This window comes from Salvelinus namaycush, chromosome 7 (assembly GCF_016432855.1).
Source record: "Salvelinus namaycush isolate Seneca chromosome 7, SaNama_1.0, whole genome shotgun sequence".
In the NCBI taxonomy this organism is placed as follows: domain Eukaryota; kingdom Metazoa; phylum Chordata; class Actinopteri; order Salmoniformes; family Salmonidae; genus Salvelinus; species Salvelinus namaycush.
The window spans coordinates 54274574-54287653 of NC_052313.1; the positions used below are offsets into that span (position 1 = coordinate 54274574).

General features: G+C 42.9%; 1 protein-coding gene across 1 annotated transcript; it reads left to right on the plus strand.

Moving 5' to 3' along the window:
* Positions 1-5120: 5120 nt before the first annotated feature.
* On the plus strand, positions 5121-10836 carry LOC120050846 (gastrin-releasing peptide receptor-like). Its single transcript, XM_038997375.1, has 3 exons — positions 5121-5428; positions 9708-10059; positions 10441-10836. The coding sequence occupies exons 1-3, from the start codon at positions 5121-5123 to the stop codon at positions 10834-10836; spliced, it is 1056 nt and encodes a 351-aa protein (XP_038853303.1).
* The last annotated feature ends 2244 nt before the right edge of the window (positions 10837-13080 follow it).

A 13080-nucleotide genomic window follows, 5' to 3' on the forward strand; every position in this document is an offset into this window, starting at 1 on the left:
TAAGGGTTGATATAAAGATTAACACACCTCCTCACTCCACCTCCTGCCTCCCTACACTTCCTTCTGCCTCCTCACACGTCCCCCGGCCTCCTCACACCTCCTCTCATCTCCTCCTGCCTCCTCACACCTCCGCTCCCCTCATCACACTTCCTCCTACCTCCTCTCACACACTCCTGCCACCTCACGTCCTCCTGCCTCATCACACCTTCTCACACGTTTGACCATGGGTCAGCCTCCGTCTTTTGGCTCCTAACTCTACGAAACCAGAGTAATTACTCATGTTTGTCTTTCAGTCACGTTTCTGGGAATTGTAGCCATTGATGTCTTGGCTTGATAATGAAGTCCTCTGCATTCAGCCAGCCAGCCAGTCAGTCAGTCCCCCAGCCAGCCAGCCAGTCAGTCCCCCAGCCAGCCAGTCAGTCAGTCCCCCAGCCAGCCAGTCAGTTAGTCAGTCAGCTAGCTAGCCAGTCAGCCATGAAGCCAGCAAGCCACCATTAAAACACTGTGGGGTAAAAAAAATACACATAATGATGCATAATAACACCGTTTTCTTGTCTTCATTGATCAGCTCCCTTCAGTGCTGAGCGTTTGTGTAGGAACCTTCTTCCTGAATTGACAACACAGTTGACATTTAATCAACATGTTGCAACTATTTGGAAAGGCTGGCTAGAAGATGGGTGGGGATAATTGGGGTAAAGTTGAATTGTGACTTACACTTTTAAACTCCTACCATTAGTTCTAGTGCTAGAGGAAGGAGCCTTCCAGAATGCAGGATGGCTGACATTTGGAGGACATTTAGATTCCTCAATGAAGAACACAGTCAATGAATGAAAGAATAATAGCTTTCCAAGTGTTCATCTGTCTCTCTGTCTATTGCATATGTCACTGGTTGAATAATGACTAAATAATGAATAGTCCATTTATTAAAACTGATTTAAATAATGAATAGTCAATTTATTTTAAATGATTTAAATAACGAATAGTCAATTTATTAAAGGTGATTTAAATAATGAATAGTCCATTTATTAAAACTGATTTAAATAATGAATAGTCAATTTATTTAAAATGATTTAAATAACGAATAGTCAATTTATTAAAGTTGATTTAAATAATGAAGTCCATTTATTAAAAATTATTTATATAATGAATAGTCCATTTAATAAAGTTTATTTCTCTAATTTGAAATGCCAGTTTTCAAGATGCCATTTGTTACAGACTATAAGCAACATTTTTGGACATTCTCAGTCTGGAAAAAATGTAATCTTTAAAAGTGCTCTCTTCCCTTTCTTACAGACAATGAGCAACATTTTTGTACAGCTCACCCCATCTCATTCGGAAATGGAGGTTTTGAGAATGGATGACATTTTGATCTCCCCAGTCCTCAGCATAAACTGTATCTAACCATCAATCTTGACCCCAAAACTAAATCCAACCAAAGTCTATGATGATCAATCTCTATATTTATCCCAGGAGGATGAATGCAAGGACAAATACTCACCAAGCTTTACAGCAGTTACTCTTCAATGGTGGGCAGAGGGAGGGATCTTTCTCTCTCTCTTCCTTAAAGGCACAATCTGGGATACGTTCAGCTGTTCAATGGTCATTTCATTTAATGATATACACTAACGGTCAAACGTTTTAGAACACCTAGTCATTCAAGGGTTTTTCTTTATTTTTACTATTTTCTACATTGTAGAATAATAGTGAAGACATCAAAACTATGAAACAACACATATGGAATCATGTAGTAACCAAAAAAGTGTTAAACAAATCAAAATATATTTTATATTTGAGATTCTTCAAATAGCCACCCTTTGCCTTGATGACAGCTTTGCACATTCTTGGCCTTCTCTCAACCAGATTCATGAGGCAGTCACCTGGAACGCATTTCAATTATTAACAGGTGTGTAACGTCCTGACCAGAGTTCTTATGTGTTTTGCTTGTTTAGTGTTGGTCAGGACGTGAGCTGGGTGGGAATTCTATGTTGTGTGTCTAGTTTGTCTGTTTCTGTGTCCAGCCTAATATGGTTCTCAATCAGAGGCAGCTGTCAATCGTTGTCCCTGATTGAGAATCATATATAGGAGGCTTGTTTTGTGTTGGGATTTTGTGCGTGATTGTTTCCTGTCTCCGTGTTTTGTCTGCACCAGATAGGGCTGTCTCGGTTTTCACATTTGTTGTTTTGTTATTTGTATTAGTGTTCACGTTTATTCGTTTTATTAAACATGTTGAACACTAGCCGCGCTGCATTTTGGTCCTCTCCTTCATCCCAGGAAGAAAACCGTTACAAGGTGTTCCTTCTTAAAAGTTAATTTGTGGAATTTCTTTCCTGCTTAATGCGTTTGAGCCAATCAGTTGTGTTGTGACAAGGTGTGTGTGTGTGTGTGTGTGGGGGGGGGGGGGGGGGGTATACAGAAGATAGCCCCATTTGGTAAAAGACTAAGCCCATATTATGGCAAGAACAGCTCAAATAAGCCAAGAGAAACGACAGTCCATCATTACTTTAAGACATGAAGGTCAGTCAATCAGTAACATTTCAAGTGCTGTCATAAAAACCATCGAGTACTATGATGAAATTGGCTATCATGAGGACCGCCACAGGAAAGGAAGACAGAGTTACCTCTGCTGCAGAGGATAAGTTCATTAGAGTTACCAGCCTCAGAAATTACAGCCCAAATAAACGCTTCACAGAGTTCAAGTAACAGACACATCTCAACATCATCTGTTCAGAGGAGACTGTGTGAATCAGGCCTTCATGGTCGAATTGCTGCAAAGAAACCACTACTAAAGGACACCAATAAGAGGAAGAGACTTGCTTGGGCCAAGAAACACGAGCAATGGACATTTGACTGGTGGAAATCTGTCATTTGGTCTGGAGTCCAAATTTGAGATATTTAGTTCCAACTGTGAGACGGTGTGGGTGAACGGATGATCTCGGCATGTGTATCTCCCACCGTGAAGCATGGAGGAGGAGGTGTGATGGTGTGGGGGTGCTTTGCTGGTGATACAGCCTATGATTTATTTAGAATTCAAGGCACACTTAACCAGCATGGCTACCACAGCATTCTGCAGCGATACGCCATCCCATCTGGTTTGGTTATAGTGGGACTATCATTTGTTTTTCAACAGGACAATGACCCAACACACCTCCAGGCTGTGTAAGGGATATTTGACCAAGGAGAGAGATGGAGTGCTGCATCAGATGACCTGGCCTCCACAATCTCCCAACCTCAACCAAATTCAGATGGTTTGGGATGAGTTGGATCGCAGAGTGATGGAAAAGCAGCCAACAAGTGCTCAGCATATGTGGGAACTCCTTCAAGACTGTTGGAAAAGCATTCCAGGTGAAGCTGGTTGAGAGAATGTCAAGAGTGTGTATCAAGGCAAAGGGTGGCTATTTGACCAATCTCAAATATAAAATATATTTTGATTTGTTTAACACTTTTTTGGTTACTACATGATTCCATATGTGTTATTTCATAGTTTTGATGTCTTCACTATTATTCTACAATGTAGAACATAGTAAAAGTAAAGAAAAACCCTTGAATGAGTAGTACACCCATTTGATCAAAATAAGGATTGTGGTTTTACCTTTTAATGGTAGGCAGTGGAAAGGGTTAAAGAAGAGATGGAGAGAGAAAGACATGGTCTCCTTGAAGGCCCCCCACATGCTGTGGTTTTCAGTTCTTCCATTCTGAGAAGATGTGATGTCACACTTGAGACGTTCACTGCGTCAGCTGGAGGTCTGGCAGATGTCCTGATGGTTGATTCTCTCTCTCTCTCTCTCTCTCTCTCTCTCTCTCTCTCTCTCTCTCTCTCTCTCTCTCTCTCTCTCTCTCTCGCTCTCTCTCGCTCTCTCTCTCTCTCTCTCTCTCTCTCTCTCTCTCTCCCACAAAACATGAATCCCCAACATCATCACATCCACAGGGGTAAACATATTGTTTCCTAGGACCATTAATGCCCTCTCTAGTAAAAGAGATTGTTTGTCAATGAGTATAACCTGTATGAAACAAGATTCAATAAAAATAATGGTTGGGTATTATCACTTCTCCATGAAACACCAGGCACTTTTCACTTTCTGAGGCTTTTGCTGCCAGCTCACAATTGATATGAAATCAGTGTCACCAGTGGTCAATAGCTCTTATGTCAATGTTCGCTCACTTGTTCTATTACTAAGTGAAAACACCAATGTCCCTGGGGATAGGATGATGAGTTCAATCATATACAATCAATTATACACAATCAATATACATAATCCATCACACACACATATGATATGTTGTCTATATGAGCTCAATAATAGTGCATTCAAGTAGCGCCAATGGTACAAAATCAATTGCATTTTCTGGATTCCTCACGTCCTTTCTCCTCACCTTCTCAAAATCCATTGGATGAAGTCAGAGGAGAGAGGATGTGAGGAATCACAGAAATTCAATTGAGATTCGCCCATGGGGTCTTTGGCTGAACTGTCAATTATGTGGTGTTGAATTAGTGAGTGGCTGCAAGGTTGCAGGTTCAAGTTCAGCTCAGGTAACCAAAACTACTAACTACACTACAATATGTATTGCATTTTAATTTAGACAATTGTGTTTTGTATCATTGTAAACAAATGCTAAAATTAAGTTAATAAAAAGACTGTCCCGGGAAAAAAGGTTTATTCGTTCTTGAGAGACTGCTGACAGAGAGCGCAGACCCACAGCGCGCGCAAGAGAACAGAAAAGCGCATTTTGCGCACGCGCATTTAAAGAACAGTAGAAGTCGCGTGGTCTAGTCAATACAACCCCACCTCAGTCAGTGTTGGGATTGGGGACCATAGGTAGACCGCGCGCGACGTCTATGAAATAACACTTTCAAATCGGATAATATAAATATAGCCTATTACGTCAGAGTAAAACTCTCCAAAGTGGAAATTTATTTTTCTACGCACCAGTTGGAGACTATCAATAAGGCAAATGAAACGATTTTTATTTAAACTTTTATAGACTCCATAAACAAGACATGGGATGTTGAGAGAATGTCATTCGAAGAACCTTTTAATATTACACAAGAACTGGATTTATACCAGAATGTGTCCAAATGGGCGCACCACGGTAATCACACAGGGGCCACTTCGGAACAATCCATGTACTACATCAGCATCGCCATCACTGCCATTTATGGAGTCATCATAGTCGTGGGACTAATCGGTAACATAACCCTCATCAAGACATTGTCTTCCTCTAAATCCGTGCGGAATGTCCCCAACCTCTTCATGTCGAGTCTCGCGTTCGGGGACTTGGTCCTCCTGGTTACTTGCGCGCCGGTGGATGCCAGTCGGTACCTCGCGGACGAGTGGCTCTTCGGGAGAGTTGGATGTAAACTCATACCATTCATCCAACTCACCTCCGTCGGAGTGTCTGTTTTTACCCTGACTGCGTTGTCTGCTGATAGGTAAATAGCCTTCACTTTATGTTTAGCCTACTACACTCATATTGCAACATGGACGTTTAGTTATCCAACACATCCCATTGCCAACTGATCTGGTATTTGAATGTAGATTTGTATAGTTAAATGGTTGTAGACTTGTAGTTACTTTTAGCTCAACATATTGTCCTTTAGGTAAAATGATGAAAACGGGATAGCTTGCCATCCTTATCGAAGATTCTCTGAACGCACCTCTGGCGGGGAAGAGGTTCTTCGGCTGAACTCTACCGAGCTGGAAATAATATGAATTTAAACAACGGTATGGGTACAACCTGTCAAGAACATGCTACTACTGAGACAATGCAGAAACAATCTGATCTACTCTGTTGCGTTATTACGCATTCGGTTCAATGGGATCATACTTTGATGTGAGATATGAGATGTGCTAGAGTCACAGAAATGTGATCTGACATGTGAGTAGAAATGTGTGTGTGTGTGCGACTTCGCGCGCGTGTGTGTTCGTGGCAGTGAATGAGTAAACGAGTGACGGTGCTTGCATGCATGGGCGTGGCTGTGTGTTGTGGGGGGGTCATAGGCTATATCCTTCCCACACAACTTCCCACAACCAACCTATTAATCCCTATGTATCCACGGGGCTCTGGTCAAAAGTAGTGCACTAGGGAATAGGGTTTCATTTGGGGTTCCATTTGGAACGCTGCCATAAAGTGTGCATCACTGTGGAGTGGGAGGAGAAGACATCCATTATATAGACTGACCATCACCATGTCAGCCATATAATGATACAGTCTCTAGCTAGCCTATTACAATGTTCTGTGTCTTTGATCTAATGTCTCTCATTTAGCCTACGATCCCATTAGCAGATAATAATCCATTCATAAATGACAGATACCCCCCTCTCCTCACTAGCTTCCCAACGTTTCCTCCGTTTAAATCCTACCCATATACTTTCAAAACCTAGGTTAAAATACAATGAGATCATTTCAATGAACTTTATCTGTGCTTGATTGAGCTTGCCTCAATGCGCAATGGAACCTGGCACTCCAGGCATGCAGGAGAAAACACTACAGGTGGACTATATATACTAGAGTATGTGGACACCCTTTTCAAATGAGTGGATTTGGCTATTTCAACCACACCCGTTGCTGACAGGTGTATAAAATCGAGCACACAGCCATGCAATCACCATAGACAAATATTGGCAGTAGAATGGCCTTAATGAAGAGCTCAGTGACTGTCAATGTGGCACCGTCATAGGATGTTACCTTTCCAACAAGTCAGTTCGTCAAATTTCTACCCACTTAGAGCTTCCCCGGTCAACTGGAAGTGCTGTTATTGTGAAGTGGAAACGCCTAGGAGCAACAATGGCTCAGCGTAGGCCACACAAGCTCACAGAAGGAGACAAGTGCTGTTATTGTGAAGTGAAAACGCCTAGGAGCAACAATGGCTCAGCGTAGGCCACACAAGCTCACAGAAGGAGACAAGTGCTGAAGCGCGTAGCAAGTAAAAGTCATCTGTCAGCACAGAACTGTTGGTCGGGTTGAAATGGGTTTCCATGGCCGAGCAGTCGCACACAAGCAGAAGATCATGCTCAATGCCAAGCGTCGTGTAAAGCTCGCCGCCATTGGACTCTGGAGCAGTGGAAACGCGTTCTCTGGCAGTCCGACAGACGAACCTGGGTTTGGCGGATGCCAGGAGAATGCTATCTGCCCCAATGCGTAGTGCCAACTGTAAAGATTGGTGGAGGTGGAATAAGGTCTGGGGCTGTTTTTCATGGTTCGGGCTTGGCCCCTTAGTGAAGGGAAATCTTAACCCTACAGCATACAACAACATTCTAGACGATTCTGTACTTCCAACTTTGTGGCAACAATTTGGGGAAGGCCCTTTCCATTTTCAGCATGACAATACCCCTGTACACAAAGCGAGGTCCATACAGAAATGGTTTGTCAAGATTGGTGTGGAAGAACTTGACTGGTCTGCACAGAGTCCTGACCTCAACCCCATCGAACACCTTTGGGATGAATTGGAATGCCGACTGCGAGCCAGGCCTAATCGCCCAACATTAGTGTCCGACCTCACTAATGGAAGAAATTCCCCTCAGCAATGTTCCAACATCTAGTGGAAAGTCTTCCCAGAAGAGTGGAGGATGTTATAGCAGCAAAGGGGGAACCAACTCCATATTAATGCCCATGATTTTGGAATGAGATGTTCGACGAGCAGCTGTCCACATACATTTTATTCATGTAGTGTATTTAAAAGATTTCAAATACTATTGAAAGTAGAATGTGTCTTCTGTATAATCTGCTGTGTGGATAGATAAAAGGAATAGAATGAATAGAATGGAATGAAAATAATAGAATGAATAGAATGGAAGGAATATAATAGAAGGAATATAATAGAATGCATGGAAGGAATATAATGGAAGGAATAGAATAGAAGGAATAGAATGGAAGGAATATAATAGAATTAATAGAATATAATGAATAGAATATAATGAATAGAATAGAATGAATAGAATGGAAGGAATATAATAGAATGAATAGAATATAATGAATAGAATGGAAGGAATATAATAGAATGAATAGAATAGAATGAATAGAATGGAATGAATATAATAGAATGAATAGAATATAATGAATATAATGAATAGAATGGAAGGAATATAATAGAATGAATAGAATAGAATGAATAGAATATAATGAATAGAATGGAATGAATAGAATAGAATGAATAGAATAGAATGAATAGAATGGAAGGAATAGAATAGAAGGAATGTTGATGCCCAATCAACATCTTATGGTCCCGTCTGACGTCAATACAAAATATTCATTCAGGTAGCAGACATGACGCTCTTTACCAAACAGTAAAAGGAACCGAGGGGATTGAAATATGAAGAAAAATGGAGAAACAGGCGAATGTAGAGTTGATTGGAGAACAATCGGGTTTGATAGCACATGGTTAGAGAAAACTGTCTGTGTCCCAACGGGCACCTTCTTCCCTTTATATTGCACTGTTCCACATAGGGAATAGGGTGCCTTTATATTGCACTGTTCCACATAGGGAATAGGGTGCCTTTATATTGCACTGTTCCACATAGGGAATAGGGTGCCTTTATATTGCACTGTTCCACATAGGGAATAGGGTGCCTTTATATTGCACTGTTCCACATAGGGAATAGGGTGCCTTTATATTGCACTGTTCCACATAGGGAATAGGGTGCCTTTATATTGCACTGTTCCACATAGGGAATAGGGTGCCTTTATATTGCACTGTTCCACATAGGGAATAGGGTGCCTTTATATTGCACTGTTCCACATAGGGAATAGGGTGCCTTTATATTGCACTGTTCCACATAGGGAATAGGGTGCCTTTATATTGCACTGTTCCACATAGGGAATAGGGTGCCTTTATATTGCACTGTTCCACATAGGGAATAGGGTGCCTTTATATTGCACTGTTCCACATAGGGAATAGGGTGCCTTTATATTGCACTGTTCCACATAGGGAAAAGGGTGCCTTTATATTGCACTGTTCCACATAGGGAATAGGGTGCCTTTATATTGCACTGTTCCACATAGGGAATAGGGTGCCTTTATATTGCACTGTTCCACATAGGGAATAGGGTGCCTTTATATTGCACTGTTCCATATAGGGAATAGGGTGCCTTTATATTGCACTGTTCCACATAGGGAATAGGGTGCCTTTATATTGCACTGCACTGTTCCACATAGGGAATAGGGTGCCTTTATATTGCACTGTTCCACATAGGGAATAGGGTGCCTTTATATTGCACTGTTCCATATAGGGAATAGGGTGCCTTTATATTGCACTGTTCCACATAGGGAATAGGGTGCCTTTATATTGCACTGTTCCATATAGGGAATAGGGTGCCTTTATATTGCACTGTTCCACATAGGGAATAGGGTGCCTTTATATTGCACTGTTCCACATAGGGAATAGGGTGCCTTTATATTGCACTGTTCCACATAGGGAATAGGGTGCCTTTATATTGCACTGTTCCACATAGGGAATAGGGTGCCTTTATATTGCACTGTTCCACATAGGGAATAGGGTGCCTTTATATTGCACTGTTCCACATAGGGAATAGGGTGCCTTTATATTGCTTTGTTCCACATAGGAAATAGGGTGCCATTCGGAACACAGCCCAAATGCTAGCAAGACATCTGTATAAGGCAAGCAGAGATCAAGAATCATACGTCACACATATTTCTGAACATGTGACCTAGGTTGAGGAGAACATGTTTTCTTCCTCCTCCTCATCCTCCAGGTACAAGGCAATCGTGAAGCCCATGGACATCCAGGCCTCCAACAGCCCGGCGAGGATCGTCCTGCGGGCTGCAGTGATCTGGCTCTTCTCCATGACCCTGGCTGTCCCCGAGGCTGTCTTCTCAGACCTCCGCTCGTTCAGCATCCACAGCACCAATGAGACCTTCATCACCTGCGCCCCCTATCCCCACGATGGTGAACTGCACCCCAAGATCCACTCCATGGCCTCCTTCCTCATCTTCTATGTCATTCCTCTGTCGGTTATATCAGTCTATTACCTGTTCATCGCCAGGAGCCTGATCAGGAGTGCCTATAATATGCCGGTGGAGGGCAACGTGCACGTCAGAAGACAGGTGGGTCTCTCTTCTTCATCATCTCTTCTATTTTTTTCTTCTTCATCATCATCTTCTATTTTCTTCTTCTTCTTCATCATCATTTTCTATTTTCTTCTTCTTGTTCTTCTTCTTCATCATCTTTTCTATTTTCTTCTTCTTCATCATCATCTTCTATTTTCTTCTTCTTGTTCTTCTTCTTCATCATCATCTTCTATTTTCTTCTTCTTGTTCATCATCTCTTCTATTTTCTTCTTCTTCATCATCTCTTCTTGTTCTTCTTCTTCATCATCTCTTCTATTTTCTTCTTCTTCATCATCTCTTCTTGTTCTTCTTCTTCATCATCTCTTCTATTTTCTTCTTCTTCTTCATCTTCACCTCTCTCTCTCCACAACATCACAGATAGAGTCCAGGAAGCGCCTTGCCAAGACTGTCCTGGTGTTCGTGGGCCTGTTCGCCGTGTGCTGGCTCCCCTGTCACGTGATCTACCTCAACCGCTCCTACCACTACTCCGAAGTCGACACCTCCATGGCCCACTTCATCTTCACCGTGGGAGCCCGCATCCTGGCCTTCACTAACTCCTGTGTCAACCCCTTCGCCCTCTACCTGCTCAGCAAGAGTTTCCAGAAGCGCTTCAACAAGCAGCTGTGTTGTTGTTGTCGAGCCCTGGTGAAGAGGTCCCAGAGCCAGAGGAACAGGAACAACACACACATGACGTCCCTCAGGACCACCAACCACTCAGTGGCCAGTCTGAGCTTTATTCATGGAAAACACATCTGTCAGGAGGACAGTGTGTGAGAGACAGATGGGTGGATGGTAAGAGAGAGACAGACAGAGAGGTGGACGGTAGGAGAGAGACAGACAGAGGTGGACGGTAAGAGAGAGACAGACAGAGGTGGATGGTAAGAGAGAGACAGACAGAGTGGTGGACGGTAGGAGAGAGACAGACAGACAGATCGGTGGACGGTAGGAGAGAGACAGAGGTGGACAGTAGGAGAGAGACAGACAGAGAGGTGGACGGTAGGAGAGAGATAGACATACAGGTTTACCAAGAGGGGAGAATGTGAGACAGACAGGTCTACCAAGAGGAGAGAATGTGAGACAGACAGACAGACAGACAGACAGACAGACAGACAGACAGACAGACAGACAGACAGACAGACAGACAGACAGACAGACAGACAGGTCTACCAAGAGGAAAGAGTGTGAGACAGACAGACAGGTCTACCTAGAGGAGAGAATGTGAGACAGACAGACAGACAGACAGACAGACAGACAGACAGACAGACAGACAGACAGACAGACAGACAGACAGACAGACAGACAGACAGATCTACCAAGAGGAGAGAATGTGAGACAGACAGACAGACAGACAGGTCTACCAAGAGGAGAGAATGTGAAACAGACAGACAGACAGACAGGTCTACCAAGAGGAGAGAGTGTGAGACAGACAGACAGGTCTACCAAGAGGAGAGAGTGTGAGACAGACAGACAGGTCTACCAAGAGGAGAGAATGTGAGGCAGACAGACAGACAGACAGTCGGATGGTAGGACCAAGGGAATAGAAGAACCAAGGGATATCAAAGGTTCAAGTGCGGTATGCAGATGGGTCGGGTGGGAGTGGGGAAATTGCTCACCCTTTGAAATGGCCGCTAATCTGGAATCACCTGAGAGTGTTTCCTGACCTGTTTGGTTGTATTGAGCCCTTAATCAAGATCCCACAGCAGCTACAACAGCTATATAGATGACTTACATAGAAGAGTATGTGCACCTTTATGTATTTGAACAGTATGTGCACCTTTATGTATTTGAACAGTATGTGTACCTTTATGTGTTTGAACAGTATGTGTACCTTTATGTATTTGAACAGTATGTGTACCTTTATGTATTTGAACAGTATGTGTACCTTTATGTATTTGAACAGTATGTGTACCTTTATGTATTTGAACAGTATGTGTACCTTTATGTATTTGAACAGTATGTGTACCTTTATGTATTTGAACAGTATGTGTACCTTTATGTATTTGAACAGTATGTGTACCTTTATGTATTTGAACAGTATGTGCACCTTTATGTATTTGAACAGTATGTGTACCTTTATGTATTTGAACATGTGTTTGCTAATTACACATTTAATTGTTAAAGGCATTACATTTGTTTAATGTAGTGTTTTGTTACTTGATATGGTGTCCTATATGCCCATGTGGGCTGGGCACCAGTTGGTGGACGACGATTGGTGCCATGTACTATATGTACATAATGTTACTCTGTGGTACAGCTCTGTGGTACAGCGCTGTGGTTCAGCGCTGTGGTTCAGCTCTGTGGTACAGCTCTGTGGTACAGCTCTGTGGTTCAGTTCTGTGGTTCAGCTCTGTGGTACAGCTCTGTGGTACAGCTCTGTGTTACAGCTCTGTGTTTCAGCTCTGTGGTTCAGGTCTGTGTTTCAGCTCTGTGGTTCAGCTCTGTGTTTCAGCTCTGTGTTACAGCTCTGTGTTACAGCTCTGTGGTTCAGCTCTGTGGTCCAGCTCTGTGTTTCAGCTCTGTGGTTCAGCTCTGTGGTACAGCTCTGTGGTTCAGCTCTGTGGTTCAGCTCTGTGTTTCAGCTCTGTGTTTCAGCTCTGTGGTACAGCTCTGTGGTACAGCTCTGTGGTACAGCTCTTTGGTTCAGCTCTGTGGTACAGCTCTTTGGTTCAACTCTGTGGTACAGCTCTGTGGTACAGTAATGTGGTACAGCTCTGTGGTACAGCTCTGTGGTACAGCTCTGTGGTACAGTAATGTGGTACAGCTCTGTGGTACAGCTCTGTGGTACAGCTCTGTGGTTCAGCTCTGTGATACGGTAATGTGATACAGTAATGTGGTACAGCTCTGTGGTTCAGCTCTGTGATACAGTAATGTGGTACAGCTCTGTGGTACAGCTCTGTGGTACAGCTCTGTGGTACAGTAATGTGGTACAGCTCTGTGGTACAGCTCTGTGATACGGTAATGTGATACAGTAATGTGGTACAGCTCTGTGGTACAGCTCTGTGATACGGTAATGTGATA

What these genes read in the sequence shown, in the direction of transcription:
- LOC120050846 (XM_038997375.1), top strand. Translation starts at nt 5,121, where the DNA reads ATGTACTACATCAGCATCGCCATCACTGCCATTTATGGAGTCATCATA. An exon ending in ACTGCGTTGTCTGCTGATAG is followed by an intron (nt 5,429 to 9,707) that starts GTAAATAGCCTT and finishes CTCATCCTCCAG; the next exon opens with GTACAAGGCAATCGTGAAGC. An exon ending in ACGTGCACGTCAGAAGACAG is followed by an intron (nt 10,060 to 10,440) that starts GTGGGTCTCTCT and finishes ACAACATCACAG; the next exon opens with ATAGAGTCCAGGAAGCGCCT.